Source organism: Rhinopithecus bieti, unplaced genomic scaffold, assembly GCF_001698545.2.
Source record: "Rhinopithecus bieti isolate Rb0 unplaced genomic scaffold, ASM169854v2 scaffold_32083, whole genome shotgun sequence".
NCBI lineage: Eukaryota > Metazoa > Chordata > Mammalia > Primates > Cercopithecidae > Rhinopithecus > Rhinopithecus bieti.
Window position 1 is genome coordinate 166,577 of NW_016814096.1, and position 26,909 is coordinate 193,485.

General features: G+C 48.7%; 2 protein-coding genes across 5 annotated transcripts in view; one reads left to right on the forward strand and one right to left on the reverse strand.

Annotated features, from left to right (window-relative positions):
• The window catches only part of WT1 (WT1 transcription factor), a 48,649-nt gene extending 37,306 nt beyond the window's left edge, over positions 1-11,343 (reverse strand). For all 4 annotated transcript variants that reach the window (XM_017849742.1, XM_017849740.1, XM_017849741.1 and 1 more), the window contains exons 1-3: positions 10,470-11,343; positions 4,383-4,505; positions 3,844-3,946 (exon numbers count right to left, since the gene is read on the reverse strand). In XM_017849742.1, coding sequence (XP_017705231.1) covers positions 3,844-3,946; positions 4,383-4,505; positions 10,470-10,914 — 671 coding nt within the window. In that variant the 5' untranslated portion in view covers positions 10,915-11,343. The remainder of the gene's footprint in view (positions 1-3,843; positions 3,947-4,382; positions 4,506-10,469) is intronic.
• LOC108513804 (uncharacterized) lies at positions 11,003-12,904 on the forward strand. Its single transcript, XM_017849670.1, has 3 exons — positions 11,003-11,042; positions 11,262-11,615; positions 12,558-12,904. The coding sequence occupies exons 1-3, from the start codon at positions 11,003-11,005 to the stop codon at positions 12,902-12,904; spliced, it is 741 nt and encodes a 246-aa protein (XP_017705159.1).
• The last annotated feature ends 14,005 nt before the right edge of the window (positions 12,905-26,909 follow it).

The window sequence follows — 26,909 nt, forward strand, 5'->3', positions numbered from 1 at the left end:
AAAAAAAAAAAAAAAAAAAAAAAAAAAAAAAAAAAAAAAAAAAGTGATACATTGACTATACAAGGGGAGTAATCAGATAGGGAATCCTGCAGGATCCGGTGTCACTCAGTGATTCAGAGCACAGCTGGACTGTCAAGTCACAGAGACTGAGGATCAAATCCTGATTCTGATTCTCACTTGGCGTGTGACCTTGAGCAAGTTACTTTGAGACTCTGAACTTATTTCCTCATCAGTAAACTAGAAATTATAGTACCTGCCTCAAAGAGTAGTCAAAAGGGTTCAATGGGTAAACTAAGTGAACCATTTAACATCATGCACAGCATCATATAGTCAGCATGCAATAAATTCCAGTTATTACATTACAAGGACTCATGCTTTCATCCAACAATGATCACTGGGTTCCATAAGGGCAGACACCTGGTTTCAGAAACCCTAGTGACCTTTACACAAACTCCACCCACCTTCTATATGAGAGGAGAGGGTAAGGAGGATGGAGAAAACCACCTCCTGCCATTTCCCATAAGTTGTTGATTGGGTACATTTTCTGTTCACTGTTGTTCATAGCCATAACAAATATAGATGCAGCTGCAACTCCTCAGGTCTGTCACCCGAGAGAAAGGAGGGAATTGTGCAGGCCACAAGGAAAGAACTGGGATTTTGAGAACGTCCTCAAAGCACACTCCACACTGTATTCTGCTTATTTAATGTCAGATCTGTACCATCACCTTTCTTTTAGGCTGGCAAGGGAAAGTATATCCAAAGACTGGGGAGAGGCCCAGCACAGTGGCTCATACCTGTAATCCCAGCACTTTTCGAGGCCAAGGTGGGCAGATCACCTGAGATCAGGAGTTTGAGACCAGCCTGGCCAACATGGTGAAATCCCATCTCTACTAAAAATACAAAAATTAGCTAGGCGTGGTGGCAGGCACCTGTAATCCCAGCTACTTGGGGGCTGAGGCACGAGAATCGCTTGAACCCGGGAGATGGAGTTGCAGTGAGCCAAGATTGTGTCACTGCACTCCAGCCTGGGCGACAGAGTGAGACTCTGTCTCGAAAAGAAAAAACGAAAAAAAGAAAAAAAACAAAGACTGGGGAGGGAAAAAGTTTGGTGAGGGAGGGGGAGAAAAAAGCTGGGCAGTCAGCCTCAGGGAGTCAAATGCAGCAAGGCAAACAAAATACAAGCAAGCTTTCCCCATAAAGTCCCAAACTTTAGACAGAAAAATGAATGAAACCAGGGACCAGTAGAAGCACCACTGAATATCTAAAATCCAAAATTAGGGTGTTAGGCAATTAAAGTTTAGTCCTTTTTTTATGCTTTTTCAAACACTGCATTCACAAAAGCATTTAAATACCCTTTCAAACTTGTTCAGGAGTAGGAAAAAGGGAAACCATATTAACTGCAGTAATGTTGGTGCACAGATCCAGTTTTAAAACATCCCTACACCTGCCCATGTATCTTTAGACTGCAAGGGAGGTACATGATCTTTGAAAACTGATTGGAAATGTTAATTTAGAGTGAATGGAGCTTTCAAGATCCAGACAGTACAAATTCCAAGGGAACAAACTCTTCCTAAGGGGTCACAAATTCTTCTTTGAGATGTTACTACTTGAGAAATGTTCTGTGAGAGGGAAAAATAGTATTTTTATTGGATTTGTGTAAAAATAACAGTACCAAAGAAAGTTCCTGAATTATAAAGAAAGAAGATAGAAATAAACAAATACTTCTGAAAGGTGAATTTGACAAAGTGCTTAATGCAGTGGCCAATCAGAAGCTGGATTAGAAAATGTGAAAATTTATGTGATATTTCCTACTTCCCTAGCAACCACAAAATCAGACCTAAGTCAAAATCCACCATAAGGCACCCTGGAGAATTGCTATTAAACCAGTAGTAGTGATCGCTTTTTCCTGGACTCCTCTTTCAAGGCTGCCAGGTCCTCTAATGGACGCCTTCCTAGGGTCCCACAGGGTGAGTCTCGGCTTGGGAGAGGGGAGTAACGGATGTGTGTGTAGCTTCGAGTCACTGATGCACCAGACTGCAATGTCTTCCAGTCCCTAACCCCCAAGAACACCTCCCATCTCGACAATGCCCACTCCCGCATCAAGGTCTTCTCTCAGCCTAGTGTGACACACTAACTGAGTCCACAGGGAGCTAAGGAGGAAGGGGTGGACCAAGGTCATTACGTGGAAACCATCCCAACAGCCCGCCTGATGGCTACCAGAATAACAGCAATGACACCCTGGCAATGGGCGGGAACAGCTACTCAAGAAGAACTCAATGGCCCTGCTGCCAGTTTTGCTAGGGAAGGAGATTCACCTCAGAGAATAAGCGCGAATCCTGCCTCCATTCCAGAGACTTGACCCACCGAAGGGAGGCGCTGTGGTGGCAGGCTTGGGGCAGCATGCCGCGCCTGTGGTGCAGAACAGGAATGATTTCTAGCTAGGGAGGCAGAAAAAGAAGGATGGAAAGGTGCGACCATTTCGTGTCCTTGCCCACCGCCTGCCTCCCCCCGCCCCCCAAAAACAAAGTGTGATGAGGAATCCAAGATTCGAATAGATAAACCGGATGTTCTGGGGAAAAAAAGAAAAAAAAAAGTTTCCCCAGTCCGTGCGCCTCAGGCGTTAGAAATAGAAGGGGCGCGTCACTGCACTCTCTAGAAACTCCCGGGAAGGAGAACCTTAGATGCGAGAGCCAGGCCAGCCCCGGGCTCACTCTCGTAAGGGCAGCAAGGGCCTGGGGCTGTGCCTGGCTCCGGATCCAGGACTCCCGCCCCTCCTCCACCTGCGGGACTGGACAGTCCCCCAGGCGCGGCCACTCCCCCACCCAATCTCCCAGGGCAGGCGCTTTTCCTTCCTTCATGACCTCACTACCTCCTTCCCTTGACGTCAGTCCCGGGTCCCCGCGCGGAGGGGCGGGAGGATGGGGATGGGTTTGGGGGCAGCCGGTGTCAGGATCCCCGAGCACCCGGGAGGAGGGGGCTATGAGGTCATGCGCGCCCAATCCCGGGCCGCACAGGCCGCGCGCCGCCGCTCCACGGCCCCCGCCCCACCTTCCAGCCCCGTGCTGGCTGGTGTGCGCTGCAGTTACTAGGCAACCCTATCGCAGACGCGGGCGGCCGGCCAAGTTCACCCAAAGTTGAAGAAGAAATTTGGGGGAGAGAAGGTGGAGCGAGAGGCGAGAAGAGGAAGCACGGAGCGGGAAAAAGCTTGGAAGGGAATGAAGCTGGCCTTGGGCCTCCCGCGCACAGGAAGAAGGTCCCACGCAGGCCAGGGCAGCCTCCCCGCAGGGCCCTGTTGCAACCCGACCTCCGTCCCGCACCCAGGCCGGGGGCCCACCCCAGAGCGTAGCAGAGGTGCTGGGAACCACGCCCACAAATCGCTGCCGCGAGCCGAAACCCTGGAGGGTTGAGGTGGGGAGAAGACTGTGGCCAAGGCTGTGGCCGAGGGTACGCGGTAGTCTGGCCGGTGTAGTCTGGCCACTGGATGGGTTTGAGGTCTCAGAACCGAGTGGGAGAGGACTCCTTGTTTAATCTTTAGTCCCGATGAAGGTAAACTCCTCCCAGTAAAGACCTTCTAAAAATAATAATAACTTTTCAAGCGCCGCTCCTTCTTCAGCTCGAAACAGTAATTGTCCTCATTTGTATACAAAATAAGAACAACTCAGAGACCAGGAAGATCAGCTTTAATTTCCTCTAAGTAGTAGAGTGGAGTCGAGGCGTCCCATGCCTCCAAGACCCTGCATGCCGCAGTCAAGGCTGCCCGGCTGGGGTATTCTAAAGTCCGCCGGCTCGTGCGTCTCCTCTGGAGTCCCAGGGACCCAGACGCAGAGCGCAGCGCCTTCCTACCTGCTGTAGGGCGTCCTCAGCAGCAAAGCCTGGCTGCCGGTGCAGCTGTCGGTGGGGGTGTGGCAGCCGTAGACCGGGGGCGGCACCGAGTACTGCTGCTCACCTGCAGAGAGAACCGAAGACAGCTGAGCGACTGCGCCCCAAGGGCTCGGGGTGCGAGGCTGCGGGCAGGGGTTGGGGGAGACGCGAGATCCTGAGCTTGGGGCACTGGGGCCTGGATGAGCGGCGTGCAGAGCGAGGCGTCCAGAATGCGATAAGCTAAGCCTCTCACTTTACATTCCCCTAGCAGTCGCTGCGCGGTGCACCCAAAAGGCCCGCCGGACATTCATAGACTTAGCTGGATGGCGATGTCCCTAAGGTACTTGGGATGGAGGGAGACCCAGTCTTGTCCTTTAAATACAGTGCCATTGGGGTAATGATTTCTAAGGTCCTTTTAGATGTCCTCCTTTGCCTAATTTGCTGTGGGTTGGGAATTCCTGGGGGAAGAGGGGGATAGCATGGAAGAAGGGGAGGACTCCACTTGGTTCCCGTTCGCTTACCCAGCGAGCCCTGCTGGCCCATGGGATCTTCATGCTTGAAGGAGTGGTTGGGGAACTGCGCCGCGTGGTGCGAGGGCGTGTGACCGTAGCTGGGCGTCCCGTCGAAGGTGACCGTGCTGTAACCTGCGGGAGCGGCGGAGAGAAGCACAGTGTCAGCGGGGCTGTCGTAAGACAGGGACAGTGGGTCTGAACCAGCCACGGGCGGGGGATGTGCGCTGAACCCCGCATTCGGACCCCCAGCGGAGGAGAATCCAGCCCCACCAGCCTCCAGGACTTTCGGCGGGAAGATGGCCCAAGTCCCTGGATGTGACCTCGGGACAGGCTTCTCCATCCTTTTCTGACTAAAACCCCGACCTCGCTTTTTCCCAGTTTATTTATGCCTCAGTCTTCCACGGTCTCTGCCGCTTCTGCAGCGAACCCCTGGCAAGTTAAATATAAAACTCGTTGCCTGATCGACAGAGAAAGTTGGTCCACCCCAAAAAACCAACTCCGCAGCTCTCCCGCAGGAGCAGCGCGGGCAAGCGAAATGAATCTGCTGGGCTAACCCCGCGCTGACTCCGAGCTGTAAATCAGGGACCCGCGCACCAACTTTCATTAATTACTCGGAGCCAGTTAAATGGCCTGGTCTTAAAAATGGGAAGAGTAATTACCGAGTAATGTTATCTGTCTGGAACTACCCAACCCGACACCACGACAGCCGAGGCCCAAAGGAAAGCTGGTGAGGGGGAAAACAAGGGCCCCTTCCAGTTGGGCCTTCAGATGGCGACCCTGCACTCTCCTCCCCCTCCCGCTATGGGACCCACCTTGCGCCCAGGGATCCGACCCTGACCACTGCTGTAGGAGCCAACTTCCTTGCTCCCCAAGCTGGACAACCAGTTTCCTTTAGAGTGTGCCTGACACTGTATCTCCCTTTCCCTCCAAGGTAGTGCTTGGGTCCTTTGCCTCAGTTTCCCCCCAGGGCAATCCTGGCATTTTTCCCCATCTCTCCTAAAGTGAGAAAAAGAGCGTGGAGCCTCGGTTGGAAAACATAGTCTTTTATAATTTTTGTTATTAAATTGCTTTAAACATATGCCCCACAAGCTTCTGGAAAGCTGTTGCTGCCTCTGGGGAAAAGGATCCTTCCGCTAAAGATCCTCACTGGCCCTGGAACCCAAGGTGGGGTCCCATTCCTCTACAAGTTCCGGAGTCTATGGCCTGAGGTCCAGGCACAATGGCAAAGGAGAGCTGCTCCTATGGGATCCTGGCAGGGCCACCCCACCAGCCTCAGATCCTCCTGGCCCAGCGACTGCCCTGGGTCTCCAAACTTCACAAAATTCTCAGGAGTAAGTTGGGGCAGACAGCACCCATTCTCCCACTCTTGCGCGATTTTATCAAAGTGCCTCCAAAGACTTAAGCAGGACTCAGCCGATGAGCAGGACCCAGGGCATCGTTACCTCCATTTTCGAAACACACACGCACACTCATGCAGACATACCACCATCCCCCGCCCAAAAAAAAAAAAAAAAAAAAAAAAAAAAGCTTCTCGGGGCAACAGAGGCATAAGCCTGGAGGGTGGTGTGGCAGAGTGCAAGGGAGGGAAGGAGGGGGCAAATCCTAACTCCCTGGTAGTACAGGTCCAGGCTTAAGTCTCACACACCGCTCAGCACCACAAGTTGGGGATTTGAGAAGCCACCAGCTTTTATCATCTGCATGACCCCGAGGGCTTCCATTTCTCGCCTGCTAAGTGGGCAAAGATAACCCCCGGCCCCGTTAGCTCTCGGGCGTGGGTGAGCACGTTTGGGCTTCCAGAGACTTCCTTTTGAAACCTGAGGCCTGGCCCTCTTTGAGGACTATAGATCAGCTTACAAACGAAATTTGGCTCCGGGCACCCACCGTTGCCCGGCGGGAAGGCCGATTTTCTGAAAGGACACTAACGAGAGAGAGAGAGAAAGAGAGAGAGAAGAAATAGAAGCTACTAAGAAGTTTTCTCTAGGCGAACCCTTCTCCATTCCAGAGCGGAGGAGTAGGCAGGGACCCGGGGCACTGCACAATCCTCAGAGCCCTGCTCCGCAACTGTCCGTGCCCGGCGAGGGCCGTGGGTCCCAAATTGCGGCACCCACTCTCGCGACGTCCATCTGCACCCCAGAACTCGGGCCCAAGGATGCCCGTGGCTCCCCTCCCAGACGGGACATGCAGACCTCGGCGGGCAAAGACCGGCCTCGAACCCCCTCCTTCAGGTCCCCCCGGGAGGGGCAGTGGTGAAAGCGCCTGTGGAGCGGAGGGAGGTCTCTTAATTAGAAGCTTATCGGACGCGGGTTTGATTAGAGCGCGCTGTCCCTGGGCCCAGCGCTGGGCCTGGCGCGGAGAGTGCGGGGGCAGGGGCCGGGGGAGGTACAGCTGCTGGCTGGAAGGAGCAGCATGTTCAAAGGCTCCTTGTACAGGCCTTGAGGGGAGAGAATCGAGTGGCCAAGGTAGCGCCTTTCCCACGGTTAGTCCCGGCCCGGGAGGGGAGCGCAACCTTGACCGCGAGCGAAGAGGCGAGACGCGCTCTGCGCCCTCCACTCCCGCCCGCGGCTGCAGAGAAGCCGGGAACCGCCTGGCCCAGCCGGGCCGGGAGAGCTGAGGGGTGAAAGGGACAGCAGGCTCAGCCAGGAAGGTGCTCAGAAGGCTGAAAACGATGACTGCAGCTGCATCGTGATTGGGGAAAACCTGTCCCCCAACAAAATACCCTCTTCTATGTGACCGGAAGGGGGAGCCTTTGCCCTCGGGCTTCACAGGCCTCCGCACCTGACCCTAGGGTGGCCTGATGATACCAGGCCTAATCACGCGTTAGGCGTCTGCGAGCCTGCGGGGCTGCGGGATCGGTAGACTAGCAAGCAATCTCTCTCTCTCTCTCTCTCTCTCTCTCTCTTTTTGGGACGGAGTTTCACTCTGTCGCGCGGGCTGCAGTGCAGTGGCGCGATCTCGGCTCACTTCAACCTCAACCTCCCAGGTTCAAGCGATTCTCGTGCCTCAGGCTCCCGAGTAGCTGGGATTATGGGCGCCCGTCACCACGCCCGGCCAAATTTTTTTTGTATTTTTAGTAGAGACAGGGTTTCGCCATGTTGGCCAGGCTGGTCTCAAACTCCTGACCTCAGGTGATCCAACCGCCTCCAGCCACTGCGTCCGGCCCAAGTAAGTTTTTTTCCCTCCTCCTTAAGCCTTGCATCTAGTCTGGGGCTACTCAAGTCCTCGCCCCACATCTGCCCTCACAAACCCGTCAATCCCCACACAAGGACTAAGAGTTTGCTGCCCCTCCCTCGGGCCAGAAGAAATCCATCTCAACGGTGGGGCCAAGATCCCTGGAAAAGGAATAGAAACACCCTAGAATGGTCTGGGTTCAAATACCACCTCTGCCACCTAATCTCATAGAACCTGTATTTCCTCATCCAAAAAAAGGGGCTTCTCCAGGATTAGCTGGTGAGTTTCTTGCAGAGGTTCTTGAGGCCGTTGTATTCAGTACCCAGTGCCTGGCCAGCAGGCGATTGATGTTTGCTAAATTAATGTTTGCAAGATTAGGATGCCAGATACAATATTTAAGAAATTAAAATATGAACATGCTTGTGAAGTTTTGGGCGGTTGTGACTGGGCACCAGCAATTGCCCCTGCCTGTGCGCCATGGCTAGGCTGCCCTAGGAATCCAGAGACGGCCTTGATTCCTCTCCCCTGGGGTTTGGCCTTGGCGCTCTGATGGCCATTTCCACATTTTTGAGAGAGTTGATGCCCTTGCCTCTAATAGTCCAAGTCTTGGGCCAGGCCCTGCATTTCCTGGGGAAGCAGCAGGAACCCTGGAAATCAAAATAATTGTTGCCTACTCCAGGATAGCAGCCAGAGCACTTCTCACATCCAAGCTGCCCAGTGAGCCTCAAGGGCTAAGTAAGCTCGACCCATCCGTTTTCATTGCAAGACAAAACTTAAACCTGGAGATAGTGCTTCCAGGCTGTATGACTTGAATCTGGGGCCCTCTCTCCATTGGGCTTTTTCTCCAGGGTGGAGAAGGAGGATACATTCACCTGCTAGTCCTGGCCCCCTTTTAACTTTTTTCTCTATGACAGCCACGCCTGTGTATTACAGAGGAATCCAGATATTTTCCAGAAATGTAATGCCTGCTAACTGCAAAACCCACAGTCTCGCCCCCCACGATGTGTGATAAGATCCCAGGCACCAGACCTGCCCTGAAGAGGGCTGGACAAGGGACCCAAACTGAAGCGACAGAGCCCAGGTTTCAAAAATCCCCTAGAAGTACTAAAAAGATAATGGCATAGCAGTATTTTGTGCCCCAGGGGCATGGATTCGATGGTTTCTCAACCACCTCCAAACAGCACACATGTAGACAGAGATTCATGGCTTCTCAGTCACAGATGTTTAGACGGGTTGCCGAGTTCCATATTTAAAGCCCCAGGAGGGTGGTGGGTCGCGCTTCTGCATCTATGGAGTATAACTTCAAGCCGGACCCAATCTCCAGGTTGCCCATCTCAGCTGTCGTCTTATAGATGGGGATACTGAGACCTAGAAACTCCCCAAAAGTAACATCAGCCTGCTAAACAAAGGTGGCGCGATCTGATCAAAGAACACAAGCCTCAGCGACAGTAAGTTGCCCCAACGACCCTTGAGTACAAAACTCTAATTTCACTAACTAAAGGCATAGAGTGGAGGCAACCCTTGGGTCTGCTTGCAGTTCCTCCGCAGGACACTGATCCCAGATTCTCCGGAAGAAAAGGCCGGTTTCGATTTCTCCAAGGCCTCGGATGGGCCCGGTGCTCCTTGTTACGCTAAGGTAGGAGCGACCTGAAGACGCGCGTTTAGAAGGCGCGGGTGAAGGCTGGCAACAAGGGCAGAGCCCTTCTCCCGAGCCTTGGGAGAAGGCACCTCCTGCAAAAGATACACTCTGCTTCCCACGCATTCCAAAAACATCCCAGTCCCGAGGCCCTCGAGTAATTTTGCTCCAGGAAAAGCATCCGCCATTGTATTAGTAAAGGGTTTACTAAATTACCGAATCAAACCGAACTGGCTTAGGTTCTCAATAGCGCGGAAATCCACTGAAAATAAAAGAGAGGGCAAACTACAGTGGCTCCGCAGGATCGCGTCCCCGCAGCCCAGGCTAAAGAGAGGTGGGCGGGCGCCGGCACAGGATGAGAAACCAACCTGATACTTATCGTGTGCAGAGTTCCCTCCTTGTATCCTGACTAAGCACAGCGAATAATCCTGTCTTTGTTCTAACCCCAGGTCTTGAAGAAATATTGTCCCAGCTGAGCCCCGCGTTTACAAGATTAAGAGGCGCCCCAGATGGGCTGAAAGAAAGGTCAAAGCTCGTGCCTCCTTCTACTGCCTGTGGTAGAAGCTGGTCCTGCATAGCGTGGAATCGGACAAGTCAAGTTCTCTTTCATCCCCAGAACCTGTGTGGCCGCCGCCTAAGCGAAGCCCAGAAAAGATCCACTTCTGTATTATCACACGCGGGAGTTATCCGCGGACACGACGCGGTTCCAGAAAGCCATTTAGTTACCGGCGGTGCATTTGCTCATTCTAGCTCTCCACGATACTTAATATGAACCAACACCGTATTATAAGGGCTGGAGGTGCTCCTGGACGTTTTAGCGCGGCCGAGGCAGCACAGCACAGGCGCTCACCCCGCGCTGGTCCGACTCCGAATCCAGAGTCCGAACGTCTGAAAAGCCCAATGCTTGGTGACAATTTGGTGTTGCCTTAATCAACAAAACCTCTTCCCGAGGCAGAGCCAGACACTGCGCTGGTTTCCTGGTCCCACTCCCGTGAGGACTACCAGTCCCGGAATCTCTCGCACTCTCAGGGGCCCCAGACGACCTCCCGGCTCATGCGAACAGTCAGGCTCCCAGCTCTGCCTGGCTTTGGAGGATGTCGAGGGCCCGTGCCTGCGTGCACTCCCACTCCCCGGCCTCCTCCCCAGCCACCGCTTCCGCTACCCTCACGGCCCTTGGGAAGCAGCTGGATAAGAGCTGCGGTCAAAAGGGGTAGGAGGAGGGGGATGTCCTAGAGCGGCGAGCACCTGGCGCCACTGCCCCGCGCGTAGGGGGCGCTCCCCGGCCTACTTACCCTGATTGCGAATAGCGGGCTGGCTCTCCAGGCAACTGGGCAGGTAGGGCGCGTTAGGAAACATCCTGGCCTGGCCGGTTGACGCTTGGCTGGGCGGAGGAGGACCGAAGGGCCCGTAACGACAGGCTCCGGCTGTGCCAGTGAACTGGCCGGAAAAGTGGACAGTGAAGGCGCTCAGGCACTGCTCCTCGTGCGGCTCCGCGCCGCCCCAGCTCGGCTCCTGTTTGATGAAGGAGTGAGGCGGCGGCGGCGGCGGCGGTGGCGGCGGAGCCGGCGGCGGCGCGGGGCCGCCCAACGACCCGTAAGCCGAAGCGCCGGGGGGCGCAAAGTCCAGCACCGGCGCCCACTGCGCGGCGCCGCTCACAGGCAGGGCGCAGCCGCCGCCGCCACCCAGCGAGGGGACGGCCGGCAGCAGCGCATTCAGGTCCCGCACGTCGGAGCCCATTTGCTGCGGCTCAGACCCGGACGCCCGGCGGCTCCTCCGGCCCTGGAGACGTTCACCGCTGGCCTCGGCCGCGCCTAACTTGACCCAGATGCCGCCCGGGTCCCGGACTCCCTGCTGCTCTGGCTGCGGTAGGCACCCAGTCCCGGAGCGGAGCGTGTGCTGAGACGCCGGCTCCGGGGCACACGTGGAAGCCGACTCCTGCAGCAAGAGGAAGTCCAGGATCGCGGCGAGGAGACGGCGGGGCCCGGGTGCCTGGGCTGCCGTCCCGGCTCTGGGTGGGTGGGTGAATGAGTAGGTGGGAGGGAGGGCGGGAAGGGGGGGAGCGGACAGGCGGTAGGGTTGCGGAGAGCCCCCGGGTGTGGGCGCTGCCTTTAACTCCTTACCGCAGCTGCCTGGCTGCCCTCAGCTTCCCAAAGCTCAAATAAGAGGGGCCGGCGGCGCGGGGAGGAGGAGGAGCCAGGAGGCTCGGCAGCTCCATTCACTAAGCAGCCCAAGTCCGGCCAGGCAGCGCGCGCTGCTCCTTGGGGGCGCCCTCGCAGCGCGGGTGGGGGCGGGTCCGAGGGAGCGTCCCACACGGAGACACCCTCCTCTTCAACCCAACACCCGCTCTCAGCTGGCCGGTGTGGCACAACCCTACCCCCACCTCCCCTTCTTGGCCTTTGCCAGTGTGGGAGCCTCGTCTCACTGGAGAGTCCCTTCAGGTAAGCAGTGAGTCCGGGCAGGGTCGAATGCGGTGGGGGTAGAGATGGGGTTATTAATCTATGAGAGTGGTTTGGAGGGAGGAGCAGGTAGGTTACAAGAGGGCGGGAACTTCAGGAAAGCGCAGAGAGAACTCTCTCAGGCTTCAGAGAAGCGTATACCCTTACTTTGCACCCTTGAGTCTGGCTCTTGCTTCTAGAGCCGTCTGATAGGGGGTGGCCATGATCTTGGGTCACTGGGGAGAGAGGTAGCCCTTTGTGGCTTCCAGCGGTCGGTACTGAAGGCGAACGTGCCTCAGTTGGGTGGCCGGGAGTTGCACCAGTTATAAGCCGGGCGTGTTTCCATCCGCTGGTAGTTGTTTACTTGGTGAGGTTTGCGCCCGGCGGAGGGCGGTTGCCGTATACCTAAAATCGGAGTCAGCAGCACTTTCCCTTTCCAGTGAGGAATATCAATTCTTCTACGGTTAAGCCGGGAAAACAGCGGCTAGTTTGGGAGGGAAGAAACCCCTTGGGCAAACGCCCAAAGCCTGCGTATATTCCGGCCGGAGCATCCTGGCGCCCAGTTTGGGGAGGAGGGGTGAAGGGGAAGGTTTGGATACGAAGCCCGGCAGGGAGAGGGTAACTGCTGGAGCCACTCCGCCGAGCACTGCCTGCGACCCTGATCGAGGATACCATTCTGGTTGCTCACTGATTGACCAGGAGGCGGAAGCCAGGTAGGGGGACCAAGGAGTGGAGTAGGGAGAGCCTCCATCGGCCCACGAATGCGAGGTAGTGTTCGAATCTTTGGGAGCTCGAAGAGCTTCGCCAAATCTGACTTCCTTCATCTAGTCTCTGTTTGACAGCCCCGCGCCCCAGAGCAGGTGTTTGGGGCGGGAAGGGGGGTTGTTTTGGTTTGGTTTTTGGATCTTCTAAAGGAGTCAGGATCTATTGGGAAACAACCCCTAGGCAAGGAGAAGAACTGGGAGCCCGGAACGGAGCGTGTTTCAGAGGTGCGTATAAAATCCCAGGGGCGCCAAGAGACAGCAGCGACGGCGCAGCGTGGGACTGCCAGGCGCGACGGGAGGGAAGCAACCGGTTGCAGTCCGGCCTCCTGTACCTGGCTGGTCCGGGCTGGGGCTCCAAGCTTTCCAGCCAAACATGTGAAGCAAAGTAGTTGTAGTTTGACAAAGAGTGGCGTTTCAATAAATGACATAGTCATTTTTTACGCTTTGGTTTTTTGCTTGCATTGCGTAAACGTTGTCGCCATTAAATTCTGGCTGCGGACCCGAAGTGTGTTTGGGTCCAGGACTTAGTCGAAGGGCGCACTTCTTGGGGATGCGCATCTCGTAGGCGCAGGAGACCCTGAGGGTAAAGGTACGGAACTTGAGCCCTCCGCTTGTCCCCCAGGCCACCTTTGCTGCTTGACTTTGCTTCGTCTCCACTCAGAAGTTTTTTAAAATCATCATTGAGAAAAAGATTCTCCAAGACACTGCCCCCTACGCTGTCTGCCCAGTCCTCTCCCACACGCTCTATCCCTGAAACCTTTCGCGGGGCTCAGGCGTTTGGTTTGTTGAGTGGAGACAGGACTCGCGAGACAAAATTTAGGACCCCCCCCCCGATCCCTGTATCTCCCTTCCTTCTCTCCGCCTATTATTTCTACTTGGAAGTCTTTTTTCTTAACTAGGACTCAAGCACTGAGGGTTGAGGAGCCCTTTATGGAAAGCCAGGGGCTTTCATTTCCAAACGAAAAAATGATTGAGATTGTTTCTTCTTTTACCATCCTTGGCCCTTTTACAGGGGGGGAGGAGGTTATCTGAAGGGAGGCAGGCTTGAATGTGAGTCTTTGTGAAACCCAGGTAGGGCAAAGACACGTAAATCTCTGCCAACATTTTTTAAAAATAAGTTTTTGCCCCGGGATAAGCGGTGTAGGGGTGGGTAGGAGGAAAGGGGAGCCAAGCAAATGTAGTACTCCTCTCTCTGCCATTTATTTTCTCAGAATCCTTGCGGGGGGAGGGGAAGAGAACCGGTGCGAACCCCGGGGTGCCCCCTCGCCCGACTTCGACTTCTTTGACTTAAGAGGTGGGAGGAGTTCCCTGCAGCCTGCGGGGCCGAGAAGTAAGTGCTAAGCTCAGGAGCCACAGTCGGAGGACCCCAGGGACCCGACAGGAAGTCTCCGTTCGACCCCCACGGATCCACATGTCCGGAAACCCAGGCTACCCTAAGCTAGCGCTGGGGAACTGACGTACTCCTGCAGTAGCTGGGCGCTCCATGCCTCTCTCTCCTCTTCTTTCTTGGGGATAACGTTCTCTGCGGGAGACCTGAGGTTACCCAAGGGGAACTCGCCCTCTACACTGGTCTTGGCGCCCTGAGATAAGCACCAGGACTCACAGCCTAGCTCGAAGGCAGGTAGCACCTTCACCCGCCGCGGAAGATAGGTGCTCTCCTGCACCTCCTTTAGCTCACGAGGTCCGCCCTTCGCGAGGTCCCAGGGAAAAGCAGGCTGTGGAAAACTGGGCGCTCCCTTATTTCACCCACCTTCTTACCCCTGTCAGCTCCGAGATCTGTGGCAGAGGTTCCTGGTCTGAACAACCAATTGGTAGAGAAAGCTGCAGATTAAACTCCTCGTTTTACAGAGAAGGAAACTGAGGCCCAGACAGACGAAGGAGAGGCAAGCTATGGAGCGCAGCGGTGAAAAGCAAGGGATTGGTGGCCCCAGAATGGCACCTCAGCTCTGCCAGGTAACCAACAGCTGTGTGACCCTAGAGGAGTTCCGCAGTCTCTCTGAGCCTCGGTTTCCTTACTGGTCAAACGGGATAATGGGATACTAGCGCCCACCTCATAGAGTTGTTCTGAGGATTAGATAGGAGAGTAGTGTTGACCTTGGACTCAATCAACTTTACAGTTTTTGTTACTACTACTGTTTAAGGACAGGAAACAAGTTAGTGGCAAAGCCGAGCTGAAACCCAGGTCTCTCAACATCCTGTTGGAGGTTTTACCCACCACCCTTCTGCCTCTTTAGAGTTAATGGGATGCAGAGGCGAGGAGAGCCCCTGGAAAACCATGTGGCGTTGATACACTGGCAAAGCGCAGGCATCCCCGCCTCGAAGGTGCATAATTATTTCAATATGAAAAAATCGAGGCTGGGTGGGAGCAGGGCAGTGAGGATCTCTCAACCCCTACTTTCACCCCGGAGCTGTTCACTACATCTGACCGAGCGCGGAGCTGGGCTGCTATACAGCCGCAACCCCAGGGACCAGTGCGCACGCCCGGGCCGCCCTCCGGGAGACACCCCGCGGCCGCGGACAACTGAATAAACACCCCAAAGCTCTGCGATCGGTCAAGGGCGGTGACAGCCACCCTGCGTACGGGGCCCGCCGGCTGTAATAAAGAGTGACTCGACCTCGCTGCCGCCTGTCGCGGGAGAGGAACAGGCGTTCGACTAGCACCTCTCTCCGGGACCCGCGCCCGGAGCCCCACGCACAGGACAGCCCTACAGCTAGCTGCTGCTCTCCTCCCCGCCTACTCCAACTCCTCGGAATCTGCCCACTCGGGGCTGTGGGGCAAGTGTTTAGGATGGTTTCCAGCCCCGCACTGGCGGTAAAAATTTCAACGTCATTTCTTTAATTAAAAAAAAAAAGGCAAGGGAGGAGCTTTTCTGATAACTACTCCCAGCTTCTTCTGATCATTTCAAAATGGACTCAATTTTTTTTTTAACCAGTCCCCACTTACGGTTCTAATTCTCCTCTCTGACCCTGTCTGGGGGCCGGGAACCATTAGGTACTGCCGAGTGCGGTGCAAAATTTCCCCCATTCCCCCAGTTCGCAGTGCCTGGAGCCGCGGGGTTACCCGTCTGTCCTGATGCCACCGCGAGATGGTCCCCAAGCTCCCCGAGAGTCCTCAATGAAAGGATTCCGCGGCGCTGCCTCTATTATTATACCGTAAATCTTTTTAAATTCTGGAACTAATTATATAGAGGATATGTCTCAATTTGTTCTGCATTAATGCCACAGTGGGGATGGAGGCCAGGCTGTGGCCAGAGCAGATATGTAGGCCCATGAAATTGATGAACTGAGAGTTGCTTCCAGTCCTGAGCGGACCATCTGGAATTCCAGTCTGAGGTTACAATTAGAACTCCTGACCCCAGATTCAACTTTGCAAACAACAAGGGAAAAAAATGGGAAAAAGAAAAACCACGAGAGAGGGGAAAAAAAATTATTCTGCACTGTAAAAANTGTTTCAAGAAGGCTTAATTAAATAGTCTTTGTAACATGTTGGCATTTTAAGAAGCATACCATCTGAATGGTATGAAGATAACTTTTAGAAGCTTAGAATTTCATATTCTGTAGTTTGTTATCGTAACTTAACTAGAATTAGGATAATACTGTGCTATCTATAAAAGAAAATGAACTTTCAACCAAAATATAAGAAGAGATTTAAGAAAGTATGTTTCTTGAACATTGTAAATTAAACAATGTACCATTTAACATGGTTCATTGGAGAGGCAGCCCCATCCAGGTGGCTATAAAACCCATCAAGATGCAAAACAAGTGGCAGCCTACTGTAATTTAGTTTAGTCCTGTAACCACTTAGGTAAAAGGGAAGGGAGATTTCCCATCCCTCCTGTTTTAGATCACTTCAGGAACCCTTTAGCCCAATGGGAGGCAGTATCCTAGTCCTTGACCTTCCAATTTGTGCTCAATATGGACAAATGACTTTAAATTCTAAGATGAGTTTATATGGTCTCTCTGGACAGTACAACCTCCCTTATGAAGAGGTAGTTAGGCAGAGACAGGCAAAGGACTCTATACACTTTGATGTCACAGTCAAACCCTAAACACATTTGAAGTATCTCTAAAATTTATGTCAATGAGGAAAAAGACCCTAATGGTGAATAAGCTATTAGTGGTATTAACAAGTATACATGATTGCATATAAGAAACAGCATCCAACCCCTCCACAAAAGCTTGTTGTTTGTTCTCCTTCCCTCCTTTCTCTCCTTCCTTCCTTTTCTTTCCCTTCTTCCTTTAGTAACTAATCAAATTATAACTAAACAAAATTTTGATCTATTACTTAGCCTAACTTAGTGACTTCCTAAAACATCTTTGAGAGATGGTCAAACATTTCGAACATTCACTATAGCAATGAAATAATACTCTTACCCCTAGTTCAGAAAGAAGAGCACAGTGATTAAAAGCAACCCTCTGAAGGAGACTCAGTTCCAATTTAAATTACTAGTAGTGTGACATTGAGCAAATACCCTCTCTTCATTGGTAAAATAGGGACAATGATGGTACCTACTGATTTAGATTACTATGAAGATTGAATGAGTATGCTAGTTACTGCTAATGCTCACCAACATCTGTATTGCCCTGTTCTCCTCTTCCTGAACACACAGGTTGACTGCATTTCTCAACTATTAGGTATAGCCATGTGATTAAATCTTGCTAATGAAAAATGGTCACATGGCACTGCTAAGCATGGCCCATAAAACCTCCCATGTGCTATCCTTATTTTCTTTACCCATTCACTGGCTAAATAGAAAGAACTTTTAGAACTCAGAGGAGGCCACAGCCACAAGGCAGAAAGAGCCTAGGTTTTAAATAATTACATGGAGAAAAGCCCCTCTCACTGGTCCTCAAGTGATTGTGATAAGCCACAGAAATAATCAACTAAAATGATGAGATAGTTCATTTAAAGTACTTATCACAGTACCTGGCACACACACAAAAAGTGCTCAATAAAAGTTATGAACATTATTGTGGTGATACTGTTGGTGTTGGTTATGGACTGAATGCTTGTGTTTCCCCCAAATTCATATGTTGAAGCCCTATCCTTCAGTGTGACTATATTTGGAGACAGGGCCTCCAAAGAAGTAATTAAGGTTAAAAAAGGTCATAAAGGTGATGCCATGATCCAACAGGATTAGTGACCTTATTAGAAAAGACGCTGGAGAACTGCTGTCTCTCTTTCTACACACACAAGCCCTGAGGAAAGGTCATGTAAAGACATAGTGAGAAGGCAGTTGTCTACAAGCCAGGACAAATGCCTTCACCAGAAACTCAATTGACTGGAAACTTGACCTCAGACATCTAGACTCCAGAACTGTAAAAAATAAATTTCTGTTACTGAAGTCATCCAGTGAATTGTATTTTGTTATGGCAACCTGAGCTAAGACAGGGCTCATATCCAAAGTCCTATAAGAGAGTATTAAAAACAAAGTACTTTTTAAGATTTTGGTGGGTACATAGTAGATGTATATATTTTGGGTTACATGAGATATTTTGATACAGGCATGCAATGCATAATAGTCACATAAGGGTAAAACAGGATATCCATCACCTTGAGCATTTATTATTTGTGTTACAAACAACCCAATTATACTCTAAGTTATTTTAAAATGTACACTATTTTTCACTACAGTTATGCTATTGTGCTAGCAAATACTAGGTCTTATTCATTCTTTCTAACTATTTCTTGTACCTATTAACTATTTCCACTTCCCCCCATCCCCATTACCCTTCCCAGCCTCTAGTAACCATCCTACTCTCTACTTCCATGAGTTCAATTATTATAATTTTTAGCTCCTAGAAATAAGTGAGAACAAGTGAAGTTTGTCTTTCTGTGCCTGGCTTATTTCGCTAAGTATAATGACCTCCAGTTCCATCCATGTTCCTGCAAATGACAGGATCTCATTCTTTTTTATGGCTTAATAATATTCCATTGTGTATATGTACCACATTTTCTTTATTCATTCATCTGTTCATGGATACTTAGGTTGCTTCCAAGTCTTGGATATTGTGAACAGTGCTGCAACAAACATTGGAATGCAGATATCACTTCAATATATTGGTTTCCTTTCTTCAGAGCAAATACCTAGGAGTGGGATTGCTGTAGCTCCTAAAATCATTAGACAAATGAAACTATTTACTAGCATCATCTATAACTCCTTGTAGTTGAATAGAATTTTACGTTTCCCAGATAATTTTTATATATCTCAATAATCCTATGAATAGGCAGGACAGAAATTACTATCTTGTGTTAATACATAAGGAAATTGAGGCTTGGAAACATTCAGTATTTTTTCAGAAGTTATCTGGTTGCTAAGATTCTCTTTACCATGCTACAACTAAAACTTCAAAGATGTACTTGTAGAGGCAGTTTGAATATTTAAAAAATAACAATACAGGCTGGGCGCAATGGGCTCAGGCCTGTAATCCCAGTACTTTGGGAGGCTGAGACGGGCAGATCACAAGGTCAGGAGATCGAGACCATCCTGGCTAACACGGTGAAACCCCATCTCTACTAAAATACAAAAAACTAGCCGGGCGAGGTGGCGGGCGCCTGTAGTCCCAGCTACTCCGGAGGCTGAGGCAAGAGAATGGCGTAAACCCGGGAGACGGAGCTTGCAGTGAGCTGAGATCCCGCCACTGCACTCCAGCCTGGGCGACAGAGCAAGACTCCGTCTCAAAAAACAAAACAAAACAAAACAAAACAAAACAAAAAAAAAACATAGTGGTGGCTCAGAAAGGAAGGTGGATAGGAAAACTCTCAACCGTTTGCATTTGGAGCCTTCTTAGATAATATGTTTTTAAAGAAAGGTATGCAGGATATATTTGAGAGCAAAGGAATAAGACGAAAAAAAAAGATGACTAGAGGGAGAAAGGCATTGCTTTCTGTAGAATGCATTTCCCCCAGAGGTCAGTTTAGCTTCACAAAAATCCACCCAGAGGAGGCACTGACTCTTCATTCAGATAACGGATTCGCCAGTAGTGAAGAGCTACCTGGGCCTTCGTCTGGGAACTGGGATATGCAGCTGCTAGTCAGCAGAAGGATATGTATTCATTAGTGGTGGAAGAAGAGGAAAGCGCCCGGGAGTGAGAAAGGGGAATGGACAGAATTCCTGGCAGAGGCTTACCAAGACAAAAATCAGACACAACGTTTCAGCAGCAATTGCTCCTGAAGTTCCTAACCATGGCTGTCTGTAAATCTTGGCAAACCGGGGCATTCTTTGCCTTTTGGAAATGATTGTTTTCAAGCCTTTTTTAAAAAAAGTCAAGTTGTCCACCAGAAAATGGAATAGCTCACCTTCCCCACCCTTTTATAAAGCATCCTTTCAGTGCCATTCATTCATTCATTCACTCACCATGCAACAAAGGTTGTCTTGCACTGTAGCAGCAAGTAGGAGCACAAGGTAATGACAGGTTCACCCTGTTCTCACAGTTTTTTTCCAGTAGGTATGACAGATACATTACAAGGAAACAAATGAAACATTTTCATATTGTAGTAATTGCTATAAAAGAACAAGGAGATCTGTAAGACTAGAGAATGACTAAAGGTGAGATGGGAATGAGGAGCAACAGATAGCCCTCACTTCCTTTTGCCTTCTGCCCACACTACCACATTTCAGTGTGTTTAGGAAGTATTCCACCTTACTATCCAGATGCAGGAAGGGTTTGAAGGATTTGGGATGGTTGGTCTGGATAAATCTCTGCCTACAAGACTGGGCTTTAGGGAATCGGCAGGGCAACTGTTTAAATAGCTGGCTTAAAATCACCACTAGCTGAGTGACTCTGAAAGCTATTTAACCCCTGAGAAACTTCGTTTTCTGCTCTTCAAGATAAAAAATAACGGCAAGTTATGAGGACTAGATAAGGTAAGGCATGTAAATTTCTTAGCCTTTAGGAAGCACTCAATACATGTTGGCTATTATCTATGTAGACATAAATTCTATGCTTTGCTTCTAATTAATTGGTAAGTTATAGGCTTAGTATTGATATTGGTGTGAATTCAGAAAAGGTAGCAATCTTCATTCTTGTTGGATCAGGGAGAATGGCAGGAAGAGAAACCTTTCTGAATCTGACCTTAAACGAGGTTGTTGCCATCTAGAAGGAAATTTAAATGATTTTGCACTACACCAGGACCCTAAAACAGGAAATATGTGGCTTTTGCCTCAAAATCAAGCTTAGGTTTCTTCTTTTAGTACAGAAATCTATAAGTTAACAGCCTGAAAATCTTAGAATTGCATTGAAAATCTTAGAACTGCGTTGTTCCTTAGAGCCACATTTCAGGTTTGCAGCCTTGTCCAGGATAAATAATTCTGGGGTAGGTATAAAAACACCTGAACTCAAGTCCTATCTTTGCCAGTTACGGTGATCTTAGGGAAATAGCTTCAGCTCTCAATTTTTCAGTAGCTTTACCTGTAAAATGGAGATGATATAAAACGAAATAAAGCATCCATAGGTGATTTGAAAACTATGAAGTGCCGGACAGTGCAGAAGACCATCATAGCATTGTTACATGTGAACATGTGGAAAGGAATATGTCTATTCAGAACACTGGAGCACATTGCTTGCTCTCACGGTTCCTCATTTTTAAGTGAGTATACTATCTTTCATGCATGGCTGTTGTGATAAGTAAGTGAGATCATATATATAAACTTTCAAAACAATACATAGCATAGAATGTGTGCTATGTAAGTGTCACTGCTACGGTTATTGTTACTGTTCTCTGGCCATCTTGTTGGGCCAAGTGTTGAACCTTATAATTTTCACACAGAGAGCTTCTTACTGTAGAAGTTTACAATAGTATAGAGAGCAGGGCTTTGGGATCAGATGACTGGAATTTAAAGCCTCCTCTGCTACTTATTTTCTGTATGGCTTATTTTCTCTGAGCTTTAATTTTCAAAACTGTAAAACAGGGCTAATGATACCACCACCGCACAGGGTTGTTTTGAGAACAAATTAAAACACGATATGTAAATTGCTTTCATGGTGCCTGGCATATAGTAAGAAATCAATAACTGGTAGTTATTAAACCTCCAATTTTTCTAATCAGAAAATATTAGCTATGACTTAAAACAGGTGAGCCTGCAAGAGCTTGAATTACAGCATGATTCTGAACAAACACAGAAAGTAATTTCTATCTTCTTTTAAACTCACCTATACCACACTGAAATCTCACTCTTTCACATATGAAAGACTTTGCAACCAAGGCACTGACAATGATTTCCTTTTTGACTATGAGCCTTTAGGTTAAAATTTTGAATCTCATTTATTTTTAATGGGTTTCTTTACAAAATACCCAGCGTATGTCAGGGACATTGGTAATCCCATGTTTTTCAAAATAAGCAGGAAATTGGTTTCAGCCAATGGGGAGAAAAAGTAGTTTGATCCTCTTCCTGGAGTTACCACATAGCATTTATTAATAGCACTGTAAAAGGTCTGGAACACAGTATCAGCTTGCTGTTCAAAATATGACAAAAGTTTATGAGAATTTGCTTAGGAAAAACAAGATCTAGTCATTAGAAATCTGACACTGGTCAATAGTACATTTATTCCAAGTCTCCATAAATCACAAACAAATGAAACTTCTATTGTGATCACTGTTCCAGATCTAAAAGAAGCACCCCCACCCCTTACCTCGGTAGAAATTAAATACATTTTAGAAAGCCCAATATTTTTTTCTCTACCAATAGAGGAAATTACAAAATTTCCCAAGAAATGATAAATATTAAACTCTAATCAACAGATGTGACACAAGATAAATAAGAAGCACATAAGTTAGCTTTCATTCTCTATGTAGGGCACATGTTTATCTTTAATTATCCCCAACCTGGGGATGGCATAAATGTGATCTCTTTTATTTATTATTTGTATCTAGAGACACCACATTTTGATTTTGCCCAGGACTGTCTCAGCTTAAGCTGTTGTCCCAGCTTAATGATTAATTTCTCTCCTTTTACTCTCAAAGTAGTCTACTTTTGATGGTAAATAAGGACTTCACTTGCTTAAAATTTTGTTTTATTAAAAAAATGACAGATTTAAGAAAGCCATTGGAACAAGGGTAAAAGGCTAAGTGGGGCTAATGAGAAGAAAAAAAGATTGAATTAATATTAGAATCAAAGGATGCAGATAGTTACTATAATTGAGCATAATACAATTCTGAACTTCCTGACAGCCAAGTAAGAAAGGGGAAAATAGCACTGGTTATGTATCTTTCATGATGCAATAAAGGGAAGTAACCTAGTTTTTCAGAAGAGATGAACTTTTTCTAGTACTAAACTCAAAGAGGAACTTACCATACTAACCTTTCTATAAGAGTTATCAGACAATGGTTAGTGACTTCAGCAATAATGTTTCAAAAGATGCAGTGACATTCTCTGGTAGTTTATTTCAACCCAATGTCCACAGCATTAAAATTATGGTTCTGTAAACTCTAAGAGGAGAGAGGCAATATGTAGTCACCTTTTGTAGTTTTCTGGGAGATCTGACCTGATTCAAATTAATCTGATTTGTTAATTTTTAGAGTGTACCTATTGGTATGTGTGTATGTGTGTGTGTGTGTGTGTGTGTGTGTGTGTGTGTGTGTATATATATATATATATATAGAGAGAGAGAGAGAGAGAGAGAGAGAGAGAGAGAGACAGAATCTTGCTCTGTCACCCAGGTTGGAGAGCAGTGGCCCGATCTGGGCTCACTACAACCTCTGCCACCCGGTTCAAGAGGTTCTCTTGCCTCAGCCTCCCAAGTAGCTGGGATTGCAGGCACCCACTACCCCACCTGGCTAATTTTTGTATTTTTAATAGAGACGGAGTTTCATCCTGTTGGTCAGGCTGGTCTTGAACTCCTGACCTCAGGTGATCCACCTGCTTCGGCATCCCACAGTGCTGGGATTACAGCTGTGAGCAACCACACCCGATCCGGTAATTTTTTAAAAGCATCTTTTATTCATTAATCATCAGTTAACTTGAACCCAAATCCAAACGCTGCGAAGGACCTGACCATTGTTCTCCAGAATCTGCGAACGATTTGGTGAGAGCTCTTGGGCAGTGGTTGTTCTCAACTGAGATGATTTGCTCCCCAGCAGACATCTGGCAACGTCTCGAGATATTTTTTGTCACGACTTGCAATAAGACAGGATCACTAGATGCACAGTCCTGGCATCTAGTGAGTAGAGGACAGGGATGCTGTTAAACATTATGTAATGCACAGGACAGAGCCCCCAGAACAAAGAATTCTCCAGCCTAAAATGTCAATAGTGCTGAGACTGAGAAACTGTGCCCTAGGGTACTGTTAGAAGAACGGATGGAAGGCCAGGTGCGGTGGCTCACGCCTGTAATCCCAGCACTTTGGGAGGCCGAGGCTGGCGGATCACAAGGTCAGGAGATCGAGACCATCCTGATTAACACAGTGAAACCCCATCTCTACCAAAAAATATAAAAAATTAGCCGGACGTGGTGGCGGGCATCTGTAGTCCCAGCTACTCGGGAGGCTGAGGCAGGAGAATGGCATGAACCCAGCAGGCGAAGCTTGCAGTGAGCCGAGATCGCACCACTGCACTCCAGCCTGGGCGACAGAGCGAGACTCTATCTCTAAATAAATAAATAAATAGAAGAAGGGATGGAGACATCGTTTTTTAGCTGGAGTCAAAAGAAAAAAACCTCATGGGGAACGGGAGTTGGGCTAGATTCCTCCATCCCACCCAGTGGAGCTGGAGGGTGTCCCTCCCCAAGTACAACAAATGTCAGGAAAAAAAAATACAAGAATAGGCAAGTCATTTGGAAATGCAGTCCACAAAGGGAATTGTGGACAAACTCCTTTAACTAGAAAGGAAGAAGAATCTATGTAGAGCAATAAGAAAGAAAGCCAGATAGCACATGCAAATTTAGGGCAAAGAGTTTCTGTTCTGATGTTATGCTCCAAGATCCCTAAATATTGCCAGTATTTTTTAAAACCACACAAATCAAGGGCAGCATAAACTTTTATGTTCCCAGAGATCATCTTTGGAATACTGGCTTATAGTGTATATGAGGATATGCACGTATTTTGCTTCCTCTCCTCCACATCATTTTTTACCACTTACATAATAGGGATTCCTTGGAACTCAGTTTTATATCACATTAAATTTAAAAATGGGTGCCTACTTAAAAATACAACCTATCAAGGCACAGAAAATTCTGAACTGCTGCTGTAATGAATACATCATAGGAATCTCCATTAAGAAATATTATTCTGACCTAGTTCTCTGTGTCATGCTGCAGATTGTCCTTCTCTTGACTCATGGAATGCTTTGTGAGAAGGAACTACAAAGCCGGGTCCCTCGATATTAGCCATCTCACCCTTCAAAGTTCAGCCAGGAGTGGGACAAAACCCTCGTCACCATGTTGACATGTTTACTTCTGGCCTAGGAAAATACTGCTGTGGCCCAATTTGGCTTCCCAGTCCATTCACTTGCCTGGAGACATGTATTTTATGCTTTCCTTTGATGATTTTCAAATAAATTAGCTTGATTCACTAAGGTCTGCCAGCATATATGCGTTACTGGAGAAATCTGAGATGTTGAAAAAGTATTGTAATTTATTGTATCCCAGTACTTTCTTAAGAAAATTTCTTAAGAACCAAATAAATATCATCAGCTAGTTTATATACCTGACATATTTATTGCAGTATTCCCGCTGAGCACTTCCCATTGTCATGTGTTCTCACACATTGTTTTCACAAATTGTGTTTTGAAAGAAGTCAAGGGAAATTCAGGCCAGAGAAGCAAGATGTTATCTTTTGGAAAGGATGAGCCCACTCTAATGGAAGAGGATAATCCATTCAGAGGTTTGTGAAGCCAATAACCCCCAGTGGGTGTGATAAATCCACAGTGTCTGAATCCAGAATTTTGCACTGGGACCTTGAAGTTGCATGAACAATTTACTCATGTTCCAAATAAACACAGTGTATCATTATTATTATTGGATAAACATGAACATCTGTTAGGTCAAGTTTGCCCTATTTCCTTAAAGGCAACTGGAGTCCGTGAACACAGTTCTCATATGTCTATCACAAATGGATCTGAGATGGGTGTATGATGCCAAAGCAGCTCCTTGACCATCTCTGTGTTTGGAAACCAGATTTTAAAAAGAAAAAAAGTCACCTGTTATCTGAGGTGGGTAACATGCCTAGAGAGGGCCATAGAGACTCTAGTTCTCTTCTGAATCCCATCAACAGAGCTATTGTCAAAAGATGAGAATATTTGAATCAGCCAGCCTTGTTCGTTTTTAAAGCAATGTTGTACATATTTTAAGTAATTATTTGGGGCAAGAGGAATCTAAGTGTCACCATTCTGTTGTCCTAACTCAGCCTGGCACCTTCCCAGCTGTCTCTCAGTGGGCACAGGATGCATAGGACGATTTCTCACCAGGCTGAATCAGCAGGTTGCAGCAGGTTACAACTACAAGGGACTTTACAAAGCTTCTAATCCTACCCCTCATTTTTCAGATAAGATATTATTGATACGATCTGCCCAAGATCATGCACTTAGTGGCAGAGCTTTGCCCAAGGCCAGGAAATAAAATCCATCTTTCTGGAACAGCATTCATTGGTTTCCACTTACCGAATACCTTTTACAGGCCCAGTAACTAAACCAGGATGTACAAACCTGGCTCTCAACTTGCTTACAGTCTGGCTGTGCTTCAGGATTGGGTCATTATTGAGGCAGGATGTGCAAGTTCTTGTAAGAAGTATCCTTATGGCCAGGTGTGGTGGCTCACACCTGTAATCCCAGCACTTTGGGAGGCCAAGGTGGGCAGATCACGAGGTCAGGAGTTCAAGACCAGCCTGGCCAACATGGTGAAACTCGTCTCTACTAAAAATACAGACATTAGCCGGGCATGGTGGCAGGCGCCTGTAATCCCAGCGACTCGGGAAGCTGAGTCAGGAGAATTGCTTGAAACCAGAAAGCGGAGGTTGCAGTGAGCGGAGATCAGGCCACTGCACTCCAGCCTGAGCAACAAGAGTGAAATTGTCTCAAAAAAACAAAAAAAAGAAGAAGAAGAAGTATCCTTGTAACAACCCTCACTTTTACCAGATCCAAGAATTCTCTCCAGTTCCTCCCTATGTTGTTCAGGGAGACTGAAGTCCATTTCATTAAGTTTTACAGAGAAGGACCCTGGTGAGTATGTAAATAATTAGCTCATCACTATATTGTGAAAATTAGGAAAGCATCCTCCTACTTCACAGAGGAAGACCTGACATATAAAGATACCTCAAATACTGACAGCTTCTTTTTGCCTGAATTAAGTCAATGATGCCTCATACAGGTTTAGCAAAAAGGATACCCGAAGGGGGAGCTCTTCTGGTTTGGAACTGTATTGAAGAGACTGGTTGATCAAATCCCAAAGCACATGTCTTTTAGAGCTGCATTTAGTAGCACAGTCAAAGGAAGATAACCAGAGGGCCACACGGAAATTGCTAATCTTCTTTACCCTGTATTATTTGCCTATCTGATGCTGATGAAATCCTGACAGCATTGGGGTGGGGGGGGGGGGGGGGG